Here is a 14,893-nt window from a genome sequence, read left to right as displayed (position 1 = left end):
GAATCCTTCATCGAAACTGCTTGTCAACACCTTCTGCTCCTCGTTGGGATCGACATTCTTACTTATCGAAGATACTACGATACACCTCCTATACTTGTGGGTCATCATGCCTCTAGGGTTTCCAGGATTTGGCTCATAAAGATGCCTAGATCTACCGTTAGAATGGTAGATCTAAGTGGATACGCCTAGGTCTAAGCTATGCTAAGTTATCTTGTCGTGCACGTCAAGGATTCGACCGAACTTTACTATGGGCCGAATCCGACTACTCCTTTCCGGGTTGGACTTTTCCATATTGGTTTTTCAGCAACTGGGCTGCCTGGTTGAGGCATAGGCCTCACCACTATCTGTGAGCAAACCAGCCTTGCCGGATTAGGACCCCGTCGTGGTATATCTAGTTAGCGTAACCACAATAGAGAACCTATTTATAACTTATGTTATTTTTTGGATTATTTGTTGTTGATGATTATTTTAGATCGGGTAATTTTATGAAAAAAAAAGTCACCAGAAAGTCACCAGAGCCCAGGAACCGATGACACTTGATCCACATGTAGAAGAGGTTTTTGCAAGGATTGAATAGTATGATAATGGGCCGAACTGGTTTCCTCTCTTGCTGTGTATATACCAGGCTATAGCGATGCAGTGGGCCGGATGGGTCCCATCCTAGTAGGAGCCGAGTTGAGGACTCCGAAAACACGGAATGGGCCGGATGGAAGCAGAGCGGCCCGCCTAAGAAACACAAGGTAGAAATCGCCTGAGGTCCCCAGAGACTCCCATCGTAAACGCTCACAGAACGCAACTGCTTCGTCCGTCGTCGCGTGCCCAACCTCCACCGTCCCCCGCGCATCCCGCCGCCGACGCCGACGATGGGTCTCTGGGAAGGCATGTACAAGCTGGTGATGCGCCGCAACGGCGTGTACGTCACCTTCGTCGTCGTCGGCGCCTTCGCTGGCGAGCGGGTAAGCCGCCCCTCTTCCCGATCCCCCATCTCCAGATCTGCGCGTCCTCGCGCCCTGTTCGATTCGGCCTCGTGATGTATGCGATTTGATTTGTCTGCAGCTGGTGGATTACGGCGTCAACAAGGTCTGGCAGATGAACAACCTCGGGGTAATATTCTCTCGCCCGCCCCGCCTCTCGTTTCTTTGTTTGACCTTGCTTGATCCGTGGGGTGCTAGATCTTTCTTTCATCTCTGATTCGCATAGTAGGGATTACAATCCACAGTCGTTCGATCAGACGGGTATATGCCCAATTTTGTTCTATGCATGATACAAATGGAAATAGTCTGTTGCGTGGTTCTTATTTTTCCTGCGAAATGACGGGATTTACATTGCTTTGATTGATCGCTTCTGTTGATTTACTTTGTTTGAAGTGCGATGCCACCTGGAAGGATATATATGTGCATCCTTCATCTTTGCAGCACCAACTGAATCACTAAAAAAAATTCGAAATGGCTATCTAGTTTATTCTGAATATCTCATTGAAACTATTTTTAAGTTGAAAGGCTGTGGTTTTATTCATGTGATTGGTCATCTTGTAGCATAGCAGCCAAATGAAAATAAATGTTCAGTAGGGACGACATTTCATATTGGTTGAATTCTCTTTATGTGGATGCTTTCTGTTATGATGTGTCTAAAGTCTCAAATGATGTATCGGCAATGTAAAATAACTGCCGGTGAATTGCTAAGTTTAGCAATACCATGGAAAATACACAATCTGGCCGCATAGGATTAAAATGAATTGGATGGGAGGAAATGCATATTCCATACAGAAATGCATATCTGATAGGATATTGGCCAAATATTCATAGTAGATGAACTAGAGTGTTTGACTCGCAAATGTATGCGTAGCTTTTGCAGTCATTGAATCACAACCATATCTATATGGATGTGTTTTCACCATGTGTTTGGCATAACATACTTTTGATCATGTTTCTTCTGGTGAAGTTTCTATTACCGTCTGTGCTGATTAATCCTTCTCATATGTCCTAGCATGCTATTATATGCCTATGTAGTAGTAGCATCTAACGAGTTTTTCAGTAACTATAGTTCAGTAGTTCTCTCGTACATCCCCTTTAACCTATATTTCTGAACATAAGACTACATCATATAATTTCAGTTAGCAAACCTTTTGGATTTCTTTCGTACATCCCCTTTAGCCTAATTTTCTCACTGTCAGGTGCATAGCTTCTGATTCTGCATATTATCAGTAGTTCTTTCATACACACTAGTCTCTTGTATATTTCTACACGCTAGAGAAATGAATGTGCATGCATTAGCTCAGCATTACCGGATGCTGGTGGAGCGCTTATTGAAAACTTGTTCATTGGTACTGTATGTTGGTATCACTGTTCACTCATGGATTATGATTTTGTAGAGCTTTGTGTTATTTAGTTAAATTACATGCTAAATCTGTCAAATACTTGTGGTCACCTGGTTGACAATTATTCATCATTTGGAAATGCAGAAACGGTATGAAGACATAACAGGTCTGGGGCAAAGGCCGGTTGAGGAGTGAAAACATCGAAGAGCAGACTTCCCATGATCTTCTGATCGACTCATAAATCTCCATGTTTTGGCATTTTCCTTTGGCACAATAATATTGTAAAACTCCTAATTCAATCATTTTGAGCTCGGAACTATGTCAGAAACCTGTTCCACAGCCATGTGATTGTTATGAATGGTCTATCTGGAATCAGTTCAAACTCTATCCAAGCTATGAATACGAGTTGTTTCTCTTATTTACTTGTTGTGTTGTCGTTCATCTCATCTGGACATGCTAATCAATGTTTGGAAGATACCTTTGTGTCCTTGCTTTCCTGGTATCATCTTAAGAAGAGTTTTTGTTAGCTGCTGGCAACATTGGATTCTTTCAGATCTTATAAATAAGATAAATACTAGCAAGGGAAGTCATTTGATAAAGATTAGAAAACTATCTTTGCTATTAGGCAACTTTGACTGTAACTTTACAAAAATCATTGCCGTTTGTGCGTTGGCAAGAAATCCCTCACAAGTCACAAATGAACCTAAAACATGCAAGTTGACAAGTTCAGGTGTGGCTTAACCAAACTGAAGATTCATTTGTTCTGGACAGCTTGATATGCTTACGCCTTGCCCTGATCAAAGAGATCGACCACAAATTTACTGCAATATTGTGGATAGTATCTACATCTACACTACTTAAAAAGGACGAATAGGTTCCTTATTCTGCCAATACGTCAAACCCCGTTTGGTCGTCCTCGTCGTACTCCGCTTCGCACGCGCCTACCTGGGCCGCACCAATATGGGCCACCCTCCACCGCACGAGCATCACCGCCCACATAAACGCCTCCTGCCTCCTCCGCGACGCGCCACCTGCATCCTCCGCGACGCGCCGCCGTCGACGCCCTGGAGCGCGTCGTCCTCGAGTGGATCGATGGATACCGCGGTGTCTCCTCCTGCCGATTCATCCTCTGTGGGTTCCGCATCATCAGCGCGTCCTCACACCCCTGGCGTATCCTCCTCGAGCGCGTCCTCACACTGGCCGCCGGATCCGCCGCCCTTCCAGATCGAGTGCAAGAGAATACTGGGATGGCATCATCCCGTCCCCAGACTGCTCGCCGTCCCCTTCCGTCCTCCGCCTCTCCCCCTCGCTCCGGTGGGAGCAGGCGCGGGAGCCGCTACACCAGGGAATCGATGGCAACCGCACCTGTCGTATCGGGCCCGGGATGGCCTTCGCCAACGCCGTGAGGCTGTGCTCCCGCGAGGACGTCGTCATCTGCATCGTGCCCTGCGCCGCCGGCAGGACGCGGATCGCGGAGTGGGCCAAGGGGTTGATGCGGGAATCCATCTCCGGCATCGGGAGACCTGGCCCGACGTGCGGCGGCGGTGAGCGTGAGAGAGCAGCCCAGCACCAAAGCTCTCCGCCGCCGCCTACCCAGTCATGCCCGCCTTGGCGCGGGGGCAATCCCACACCCCCGCCCGTCTCGTGGCTGATCTCGCCTCTTTCCCCCAGCTTCTTTTTCTTGTCGAAAGACCTCAATCTGTGCTTGCTCAACTCGCACTTGCTGAATCCTTCCTTCCTTCCTCTCATTTTCTTACTCGAGGCAACACCCACCTTTAATTCATACATGCAGAGCATATTTCATGACAGTGACACCATCAATGATGCTACGATTTCAAGTCTGGAGCAGTGGTGATTCAGTCTGGAGGCAACTTGGCTGATTTACTACCTTATAATATCTATCTATTTGAATTTTCCACTGAACTTATGTTATCTTTACTTTTATCTCCATCTAAATGGTACTGTGACATCACTACTACCTCCATATGTCAAGTTAACTTCGTTCAGTGTTTGAGCAAAGGTACATCTATCTATTACTTTACTGGCTCATTGCGCCTGTTCAGTTCCAGGTAATTGGTATTTCGTACTTATGTTCTTCCTGCTGATTGGTACATATCGATCTTATACAATGTGCTTGATTGTTTTCTTAACCAGGGGAAAGAACCATAGTTACTAATGTGAATTGTTGAATACAGCACAACAGGTTCAATCGACGTAAGGTACTCATCACAAGCATAATCGATCAATCAATCAGTTAGCTAGCTAGACAGTCAACTTTGTACACCACAGGTTCATTTGTATATAGTCAGCTTTTTACAGCGCAGTTTCATTCGTAGATAGCTTTGTACATCACATGTTATTAAATTGCTGATTTTATGTTTTTCGATGAACTAAGGTTTCACTGCATGTTATTCTCCAATAATCTGGTTTGCCTAAAAGTGTAAGGGATGTTTCGTTGGAAAAAAAGTAAAAATCACCGATGATGGAAAGCTTCAACGTAACTCTACTCTGAAAGCTTCCAAGTACGTTGATATTTGTTCCTTCATAAGTAGATATTCCAAGTATGATACTCAATTTTCATGCTCGTTTGTTCCTCTAATTTTGCTCGACTGTCAACCTGACCAGCATATGCCTTCATACAAAGTTCAGCACCAAATACATTAGATGGGATATTAATTAAATTCAAGCTAATCTCTATTTTCTGTAATATAGTTGGAGACAAATCATATTATAGTACTCTTCTCAAAAGTCAGATCTTATAGAAAGTTCCCAGAAAATCTACATATACTACATAATTATTTAGATAGTTCCGGTGAATTTGGCAGAACAAAATTACGGCGAAGCAGACATATAACAGAGAAACATTGGTAGACACAGGGCGAGACGGCGGGGTTCCGGCGAGTCGGTTGCACGGCGGCGGACTCATGGCGAGATGACGTTGGTCATAATGCATGCTTTATAGGTGACTGATCAAGTCCTTGCAGGTTTTCCCTGTGATTTTGAGTTTTTGACCCATATTTGCATGTTAGTTCTATTGGAGACGTCATGAGTATGCGTAAGGCTGGGGCGTTGCTGATGAGTGGGCATTTTCCTTGCACATATAATGTGATGGCTTTATCTATACATAATGGTCAAGTTGGTCTCATGACCTGCATCTAATTGTGATGGTGTTCAACGTTGACAAGCTAAGGGAAATATGGAGGAATATGCCCAAGGGTCTTTATTTGTTCATGGATATACAGATCATATAAATATGTTTTTTTATATTTTCGATATGTATTTTGCACTACAAAGCCACATCTCTTAGAAAAATAATTGGACAACAGAGCAATTGTGTTTTGTTTGGAGAAATCTGAATAAGTGAAAGCAAAAGTCCAATCTGTTCTTCCGTTTAATTTTACATCTTTTCTTTTGATACCTCTTATTTTACTTGAGTTTTTGAAAATAGATATACTTATAGGTGAAATTTACTCTTCCTAATGTGTTTTCCCGATCTGCAACACCTCTTGCGTCCAAGTCGACTTCTGAGCTTCACAACGGCAGGTCAGGTCATCTCTGACACGATACATATATTCATGACGCAGGATATGGAATGCTCCTTTGATAACACTCTATAATTAGAAGAATCATACTTGTTCCGACGTTCGCTGCCAAAAAAAATATTTAAGGGAAGTGCAAGTTATATGCTCGTGGATACATGTAGCTTGAATTTACTCCGACATACATTTGTTTTTGGTTTGTCCAGAACATTATATTAAACAAGATTTCGCAATGTTAAACAATCACCTAAAGGTTGATGGGCCTACTTTATTAGCCATTTCCTAACCAGCTTCAGTGAAAGATAAATGAGAATTGGATTTACTCATTGGCCACTTTGTAATCAGATTTTGCAGAAGATGTATGTTTTCTTCATGATATTTGTTTCGGTATTTGAGTTCATACTGCTAGCCATTTGTTTCATTTGTGTGACCCATGTCTGCCAACCAGTAAGGTTAGTCTCCTGCCATGATTCACTACAACTAATGTCTAAAACTCGGTGATGACCGATTCCCAGGCGGGCAACCAGGCGGCACACATCAAAGCCACCCTCCTATGTAGATCTTGTCATCATGTTGGTATGTTTTATCACAATATATGGTCTATGTGCATTATGCATTTTGTATTCATAAACTAATTTTCAGATCAATTATGAGATGCAAATTGATCATCAACTTGTAAGGAAGTTTTTTTGGATAACTGAATTATTCTCAGCTCCATGCAGACACACACTAGCTCACTGAAAAGCCAAAGTAAGTTACAAATTGGTGGTCTTCAGTAATTAACATAGTCTCATATTGGTGCTACTACTATCATATCCTTAGTATCTTTGTTTGCAATTCTGTATTGCAGACGTGAGCCACACATCAGGTACATTCCAGTCAACAGTAGGCTACTGAATCTATTTACTTCATGCTAGATAGGGTAAGCTACAAAGCTTCTCTGATCCATACTTCCTCTTTTAACCATGTGCATGCAAATTATCAACGGCCATTTCATTGCAGATTAGACATGCATATTTCCAATGGTTGTACACACTTAGTACTTTATTTCTATGTATGTATTTCTCTGTACATACAAACTTATGAATAATTTAGTCATTTTTATTTAACTCATTACTTCAGAAATTTCTCTTTATATTGATTTACTGTGAACTCATGGTTTGCTGTGAGCACACACATTGTTCCGGAATCTTCCAGCTGCAATAAAGTTGTTGGTGAAGTGAAAGGAACTTGCATTTGCTTTTGGTGATGCAGGAATCAATTTTGGTTCTATGTTGTCAACTCCCTTGTTGGGAATACTTTATACTTATTACAGTTTTGCTTTTCTAATTGTTGAAATTCTCTGAACTGACTTGGAAAGTATTGGTTTTTGGGATATGAGTTTAGTGGTTGTAGTATCACTTCTTTAATGGAACTTTTCACTTCGGTTTGTCTCACCAACTTGAAAGTTCCATTGAAAATGCGCTTGAGGCCCTGTTAAGACCGAGGTAATAGTTCTCACTGTAATGCTTTCACTAGACCATGAAAGCGCGCGTTACTGCGCCCGTCCGTATTCAAATAGTAATAATTAAAAGATGTAAAATTGGAACAAAATTACTTCGAAATACGGGAATTGCAGCTAATGATATCTAAAAAAAGCGTGTGGATATTGACCCTTCTTAGATGAGTTATGCAGATCCAACAAAATAGACTACAAAATGTATTATGCCATTTCAAATGGAGTACGCTGATGGTTTGATTTTGTACATAACACCACTCTACAAAATTGAGATACCAAAATATTGCACAGAATAGGTACACACGTATCACTTTTGTAATTTCAACAGGTCGACATTGTATATGTCTACTTGTGATTAAAGGTGGTCTCTAGAAACGATTTTGTTGTTTAGTGAAAGAACAATACCTCCTGAAATGTTTGAAGATCCTTCAACCGCCTGTACAGGTGCCTAGGTTGTTAACGTCCCATAGACTGTTTGGAACTCTACTGACTTTTCAGTTTTATTGATTGCCTCGTCAAGTCTGTTGCATCCAGGGGCGTTGTACACCTGACCTAAAAGGTAAAACTGTTCAGAAAAGGAGATCGAGCAGATCTATAGAATGGTTGTACTGTATCAGTATATAAGCACATTAAAGTATATATGATGAGTAGCAGATACTTTGCACATAGCAAAAACACAGTATAATACGTTTCTATTATATTTCTTGAGCGGCAACCTGTAATTTTGGTCAAAAGATGGATTTCTACATGACCTTGGTACCAAAATACCAACCACGGTTTCCAAAAGACAGCACACACAGATTGTATGCTAGCAGTATATATAAATAGTACATCGTTGCATATGTAAAATATGAGTTTTGTTGCTGCAAGCTAGATTTCAGAAAATAAATGCAAATAACAATAATTAGTCTGAACAATGGGAAAGGAGCGCTTGTAACTGGATAAGTTTTAGCAAAATGCGGCTCCTTGTTGATTTCATGGCATCTTGCATTTAGTTCGCTCGCAAAAATACCAGATTCCGGAAAAACAAGCTTCTTATCCTTACACATACAAAATAAATTTCTAACATGAGTTACAACACATATCATATGCCAACTTGAAGGAAAGGATTTACCTCACATTAAAGGTTGGGCCCTTCTTTATTATTCAATGGCTCAAGTAATTTTCCAGTGTAAGACACAAATAATATATATTTTGTCTTCCGAGAGAACTGAACAATCACTTCCATCCCCTGAAAATTGCAAGAATAATTGAAATCCTTCATTGATAGGATCTGAGATCCTACCAGGCCGGTTACGTAGATTGTAGGGGTGGAAGTGTGCTAGACGAGGGAGAGGAAGGCGGCACCGGCGGCTGGCCGCGTCGCGAGGTTGGAGGAAGGCGGCGCAAGGGAAGGAGCGGCGGCTAGGGCAGGGAAGACCGACTCCTCAAGGAGTCGGCAATAACGATCTATAAGATCTGTTTATTGCTTGATCGATATGGTCTATTACAACTTGTATTTATAAGAGAATTGCGAAACCCTAATCTGCGAACTTGGGCTAAGCCCCTAACTTAGGCCTGGCCGGTTGGGCCACCAGGCCGGTCATAACATCTCTCCCCGCCTTCTCAAACAGCTCGTCCTCGAGCTGGATAGCTGGAAACTGCTGGTGGAACTCATCCCGGAACGGTGTCGGCCTGGGATACGGCCGCGTCGGCCGGCCCAGCTCGCGACGACATCGGCCGCAATGTCGTCTACGGTCTCCAAGTAGAACAGGCGTGGACAAACGTGGCCCGGTACATAGAGCTCGTCGCGGTTGAAGCATAACCCTTTACGACGGCGCTCGAGCTGTTCGGCCGTGGTCGGCCGACGGAAAGGCCGCGTCGCAGCTGGATCGGAGTACCCCGCATGAGTCACGGCCGTGAGCGCCCGGCCCGGTGGTGTCGGGGGAGGGCGGTCGGCTGGCCGAACGTCGCTGGCCGGGAAGGCCTGCTGCATGGACCGCGCGCTGCTCGAAGGCGCGAGCGTAGTACATGGCCGACTGCAGGTCCTGGGGATCCCGCATCTCCACGTCGACGCGAATGTGGTCCGGCAGTCCGCCAATGAAGAGCTCGGCGCGCTGCTGCCCCGTCACCCCGGGCGCATGGCATGCGAGGGCTTGGAAGCGGTCGGCGAAGTCCTGCACCGTGGTGGTGAAGGCCAAACGCCCGAGTTCCGCCAAGCGGCTGCCGCGGATCGGGGGGCCGAGCGTAGAAGGCGGAGCTCGCGGAAGCGGTCCCATGGGGGCATGCCGCCCTCATCCTGCTCGAGGGAGTAATACCATGTCCGGGCGGCGCCGCGGAGGTGGTACGAGGCGAGCCAAGTCCGGTCCGAGGCGAGGGTGCGCGCCCTCGGAAGAGCCGCTCGCATTGGTTGAGCCGGTTGAGGGGTCCTCGGCGCCGTCGTACGTGGCGAAGTCGAGCTTGGCGTAGCGTGGGGGGGGGTTGGGCCGACAGCGCCCTGGTACTCCGCGCGTCCGGCCGGAAGGCTCCGCCAAGCGCGAGTATGCCGGCTCCGGAAAGGAGGGCCTCGGAGGGTCCCCGGCGGTCGTGTAGACGGGAGGAGGCGCCGATGCGGACGAGTAGACGGGCGGGGGCTCCGTCGCGGTCACCCACGCCGGGAGCCGCGAGGGCGGCGGCGGGAACGACACCCGCTGGATGGGGACGCCCGGGGCAGCGAGACGGGCCCGGCGGCCGGGGGCCGGCTGCCACGACGACCACGGCGGTGGGGGCGGCGAGGTCGGGGCGGGGCGGGCACGCCCGGACGGGTGGAAACGCCGGCGCGGCCGAGTAGGCGTTGAGGGCCGGCGGCGCGGCGGCGGGGTCATCCCCGAGTGCCGATCGGGTACGAGCGGATGCCTTGGACGGCGGTGGCGAGGTCGCGGATGGCCGTCGAGAGCTCTTGCTGCGAGAGGAGGGGGCGGCGCCGCGACATCCGCCGGGGCGCCGCGACGCCCGTGGAGGGCGGCGGCGAGGCGCGGCGGCGGAGGAGGCCGGCGGCGTCTCGGAGGCGGCGGCGGTGGTGGCGGTGGGCTGGCTCGAAGACATGATCGTAGAGGTCTCTGATACCAAATTGATAGGATCTGAGATCCTACCAGGCCGGTTACGTAGATTGTAGGGGTGGAAGTGTGCTAGACGAGGGAGAGGAAGGCGGCACCGGCGGCTGGCCGCGTCGCGAGGTTGGAGGAAGGCGGCGCAAGGGAAGGAGCGGCGGCTAGGGCAGGGAAGACCGACTCCTCAAGGAGTCGGCAATAACGATCTATAAGATCTGTTTATTGCTTGATCGATATGGTCTATTACAACTTGTATTTATAAGAGAATTGCGAAACCCTAATCTGCGAACTTGGGCTAAGCCCCTAACTTAGGCCTGGCCGGTTGGGCCACCAGGCCGGTCATAACATTCATACCATTGTATTTTATAATTTGATGAGATATGCAAATACATATTGTTAATTGACAAAAGGAAAAACGGTAACTTTTGTTCTCACGGGAAGACGCTGAATGCAATTACCTCGCAAAAAAGATCTAAAGATAACTTACTGAACCAACAGCTCCATATTGTGAATAGACTCTATTGACATGCATATTGTGAAAGATATTGGCTTGCTCGTATCATTAGTGTATTACCACATTATCTGATTTCGCCTTCTGTAAAAGCATGTTTCTTTTCGACAGCTTTAGAAATTTCTTCACCACTTCCACCGGAGAGCCTTTTTTGCTTACCGCATCATAGTAAATCTCTTCATACAAAAAATTATTGATAGAAGTATTTGTATTTCTATAAGATGCCCAAGACTTAAGTTGTTAAATAGTAGGAATTAAAGATCTCTTGGATGTTCAAGGCATCGAACTCTCGTACACTTCATCATGCAAGTTAAAAACTCCTGCATATATTAAACTTATGATACAGCCCGTAAAGGATATGAAATCTATGGAACAAGATAGAGAGCTTCATATAGCCTCCTAGATAGATTACTTACATCAGGTGAGCCATCTAGCTGTTGTAACCTCTTAATGCTTAGCATCAAACTGGAAACCCTCTTGTGTTACTGCTGTCATGGCTCTATATCAAGTAAAGATAGGAGCATGTTAAAAGGAAAATAACCTTTGCAAGATATTGAAAGGTATAATCAATATGTTTGGGAAAAACTGATAATTTATTCGAATATAAAAAGGCATCCTTCAGGGCTGGTAATAAGCTCATGAGTCAGCAGTTGGCAAAGCTTTGCACCAAACGAAATACAACCTGCAATGTTACATAACATGTTTTTTTTTCTGCTGACAAAGGTTCTACCTCAATTGAAGAAACTGCTCAGCCTTGAGAACAAAATGTGTCTTCTCGAAAACAAAAACACAATAAAATGGGTCACATAAATACTAAAAATTAAACGATTAAATAGTGGAATATTCATATTCTGAACTTTTACTGCAGAACATGACACAAATCGCCAATCCCATCTTACCACAAAGGGAATCTTTACCTTATCATATAGCTGATGAGAAAATTGTTCAATCAAGAGACAACAAGATTTTGATGAAAGGCAGTAGGCACTCCTTTCATTGATAGTAGAAGAAATGGGCAGAGTATGAACTCTGAACTTACAGGCAGAAAAACACTGAGCAAAAACAAAAACAGTTCAGAGAAGAATTGAACCTAACGCTATACAACATGGAGAGGCAAACTTCAGGGGAACACATCTAGCAGGAGAAGTTTTACTTCAGCTGAAGCTGTCGATCCAGGGAACACATCTAGACAATATTTGATCCAGGGAATATGGAGATCTTGAGGTTCGTCATCGTTGCTGCTTTTGTTTACAGGACGGACAGTTCAAGTGGTGGCACTGCGGCCACCCCGGCGACCTTAACTGCTGTGAAAAAATCATCCCCACCGCCTGCCGTTGGCGCGCCATCGCTGCTGAGATAAACAGGCCCTGGTGACTGATCTTGCACGCACTCCACGTCTCGACCCCCACGTCCTTCTTGTCGATTTGTCCCATGGAGGCTGACGCGTTCCTCAGATGGGAGAAGCGAGCCCGCGAGGAGAAGGGAGCAGCCGCCACCGTATTCTCTCAGATCATCTGCGGTGTCCGCACTAGCAGATAAATCTAAGAAATATACAAAAGTGTGGCAAATTGTAAAATTCCCCAAATCTAAACCAGCGAGCACCCCTGAGAACTATACAAAAGAACATCAAATAAGTTTAGTGCGTAAAGGTAATTTGTGAGGCGATAACAGAACCTAAGATGTTCACCCTGGTGAGGGAGCCGGCGTCGCACGCGTAGGAAGAAGGGCGGCGCAGACGGGGGGGAATTTGGGGGCGGGGGGAGAATAGCAGGGGTCGCACGCGGAGGAGTAACGGCCGCGCAGGCGGAGCAGAAATGTTGTTTTTTTTGTTTGATGGAAGGCGGAGGAGAATTTGGGAGCGAAGGAGAACAGCCGTCGCACGCGAACGAGAAGTGTTTTCTTTTTTGTTCCATCTACCGGTTTGTTTCAAGCCCAAACTGCATGGCCCTAAACCGTTTCGGGGCCCATGTTTTGTGGTGCGGCCTAACTAAATTTTGGGAGTAGCAGCCCTAGAATGTAAATGGGCTTGTACAACAAGAAAAAGACTTTTAACGGGAATCGGCTGTTGTTCGGGAACGAGAATGCTGTTCCGACCGGGAAGGATGTTTTGGTCCGTTGGATTGTCGGATCGGACGGCTGAGGAGCCAAAATCGCTGTGGAGAGGTCCTACTGGTTCCATTATACTGTTACTTAATATCCTTTATTGTGTTGATGTGCCCAGATAATGGTCACTTGGAAAATCGACCAAGAATTGCAAATCGTTTGTAGATTTGTGCAAACAATCAGATATTCACAGAGATGGATGGATTCTCCAGAAACAATGGTGTAGCTCTGCTCTTAGATTATTGCCTGCCTGAAATGTAAGATGAGTTTTGATCACTACTTTGTCGTTTTTGCTACTCTGCTTCTGATCTTGTTGTGGTAATATGATCTGGAGGTGCCATACTTGCTCCGGACACCAGAAATCCTGGACATTGTGATCTTCAGTGCTCCCCTAGCTGTTACGTTATGATGATTTCCGATCCCTGTAAACTATTTGCTCATAATACATAGTGAATCTGATGTTTCAAATGCAATGTTGTGGCAGGCTATGGGCTACAGACCTACTATTATTAGGCAATGTGCCAAGTGGTTAATTGTGGTGTTGTAGATTATTAAACCAGACCATCTGGTACACGATATGTATGAGGAAAATCAAGTATCCAAGTTTTCTTTTTTTACCTCAATGGTAGCTTCAGTATATGACAACAAAGTCCTATGAGAATTTAGGTTTAGATAATATTAGCATATATGTCTTGGTTGACTTTACGCCAACACAATTTATATGAGTTAGTCATCGAAAATATTTTATTTTTATTTTTCAAGATTAGCAAAAAAACATTTTCCCTTTAATATTTGCAATGTTGATTCAAGGTTGTTTTGCAAACATGCCTTCTGTAGTGATCTTCTTTTTCCAGTAGGGAAATTCTCCACGTTTTTTTTGCGGGTAGGGAAATTCTCCACGTTAATATCACTATATGCTCTATGTTTTGATTTTGTCAGTTTTCACTTCTCATTATATTATTCGCACAAGTACTTCAAATCATCATTTGAATACAATTGAATTTTTGAATAAAGCATCTATCTGTAGTTAATTAATCCAACCTTCTTATCATAATGTCATATCTCCGTTTTCTGATATACTAGGGAAGAAACTCGCGGCAGCGATGGGAGGCAGTGGAGGAGCAGATCCTCTCGCCAGCAGTGGGGAGGCAGATAAGGGGCGGTCGTCGGTTGCAAACGGTTTGCAGACAACTTAGTCAAGAACTTTTGACAAACGTTAGTGAGCGAGATAGGATGATAATCATTGATTTCTAGGGGGCTGCATTTTTCTCAAAACGGACCATCAGAGCATCAAGGCCATCCACTTTTGAAATTAACTGATGCAAGTCAAATTTCATGGAAATGCCCTCAGAACGACCCAATCTTTCCTTGTAACTAGCCCACAAAACCCCTGCCATTTCATCGTGCTCAGATACCTCACGACCATCCTCAGCACGAAGGATTGCACTATAGTTTCGCCTATACCTTTCAGTGGCCATTGCGTGAAAAAACTTGGTGTTATCTTCACCTTGTTTGATCCATCGAATCGTACACCTCCTTTTCCAGTAGTTACATTCAGCAAGTAGCAAGTCATCTAAGTGTTGCTTCACTATTCTCCTGAAATTAAACTCTGTCCTATATAGTGGTCTCTTTTCTTCAAGTGAATCCATAATAAATATGACTTTATTGCAGTTCTAAATTAATGTTTGGAGCCTCGACAAACTAACATGTCACTTCTTCAAGTCAAACGCAAACTTTTAAACTTATCCGCTATGACTGCAGAGCTATAAGCTTTGTTTGATGCCCTTGCCCAAGAATTTGCAATACAACAGTAAAAACCCAGGAGATCAACCCAATAGTTTTCAAAGCGAAACAACC

The 14,893-nt window shown here is 44.9% G+C and overlaps 1 protein-coding gene and 1 long non-coding RNA gene across 4 annotated transcripts; both read left to right on the top strand.

Moving 5' to 3' along the window:
• The first annotated feature begins 795 nt into the window (after positions 1–795).
• LOC124646793 (cytochrome b-c1 complex subunit 9, mitochondrial-like) lies at positions 796–2,739 on the top strand. The gene is made up of 3 exons (XM_047186853.1): positions 796–956; positions 1,057–1,104; positions 2,462–2,739. The coding sequence occupies exons 1-3, from the start codon at positions 864–866 to the stop codon at positions 2,510–2,512; spliced, it is 192 nt and encodes a 63-aa protein (XP_047042809.1). The 5' UTR covers positions 796–863; the 3' UTR covers positions 2,513–2,739.
• A 3,512-nt stretch (positions 2,740–6,251) lies between these two features.
• On the top strand, positions 6,252–13,634 carry LOC124649282. Of its 3 annotated transcripts, none has more exons than XR_006986597.1 (3): positions 6,252–6,606; positions 6,707–6,778; positions 13,155–13,634. It is a non-coding gene; the product is annotated as an uncharacterized LOC124649282 (long non-coding RNA). The 3 variants fall into 3 exon arrangements; XR_006986596.1 differs by having other exon boundaries at positions 6,252–6,778; positions 13,155–13,293; positions 13,371–13,634; XR_006986598.1 differs by having other exon boundaries at positions 6,252–7,343; positions 13,220–13,293; positions 13,371–13,634.
• Positions 13,635–14,893: the final 1,259 nt, after the last annotated feature.

The sequence above is a fragment of the Lolium rigidum genome, chromosome 4, assembly GCF_022539505.1.
Source record: "Lolium rigidum isolate FL_2022 chromosome 4, APGP_CSIRO_Lrig_0.1, whole genome shotgun sequence".
NCBI classification, from domain to species: domain Eukaryota; kingdom Viridiplantae; phylum Streptophyta; class Magnoliopsida; order Poales; family Poaceae; genus Lolium; species Lolium rigidum.
Note: the sequence above shows the minus strand (reverse complement) of the source record. Positions and strands in the feature narration are given on the sequence as shown.

Excerpts from the sequence above, each read along its gene's own strand:
- LOC124646793 (XM_047186853.1), top strand. The coding sequence starts at position 864 with ATGGGTCTCTGGGAAGGCATGTACAAGCTGGTGATGCGCCGCAACGGC. Across the intron at positions 957-1,056 it reads GCGCCTTCGCTGGCGAGCGG|CTGGTGGATTACGGCGTCAA; the intron begins GTAAGCCGCCCC and ends ATTTGTCTGCAG. Across the intron at positions 1,105-2,461 it reads GGCAGATGAACAACCTCGGG|AAACGGTATGAAGACATAAC; the intron begins GTAATATTCTCT and ends TTGGAAATGCAG.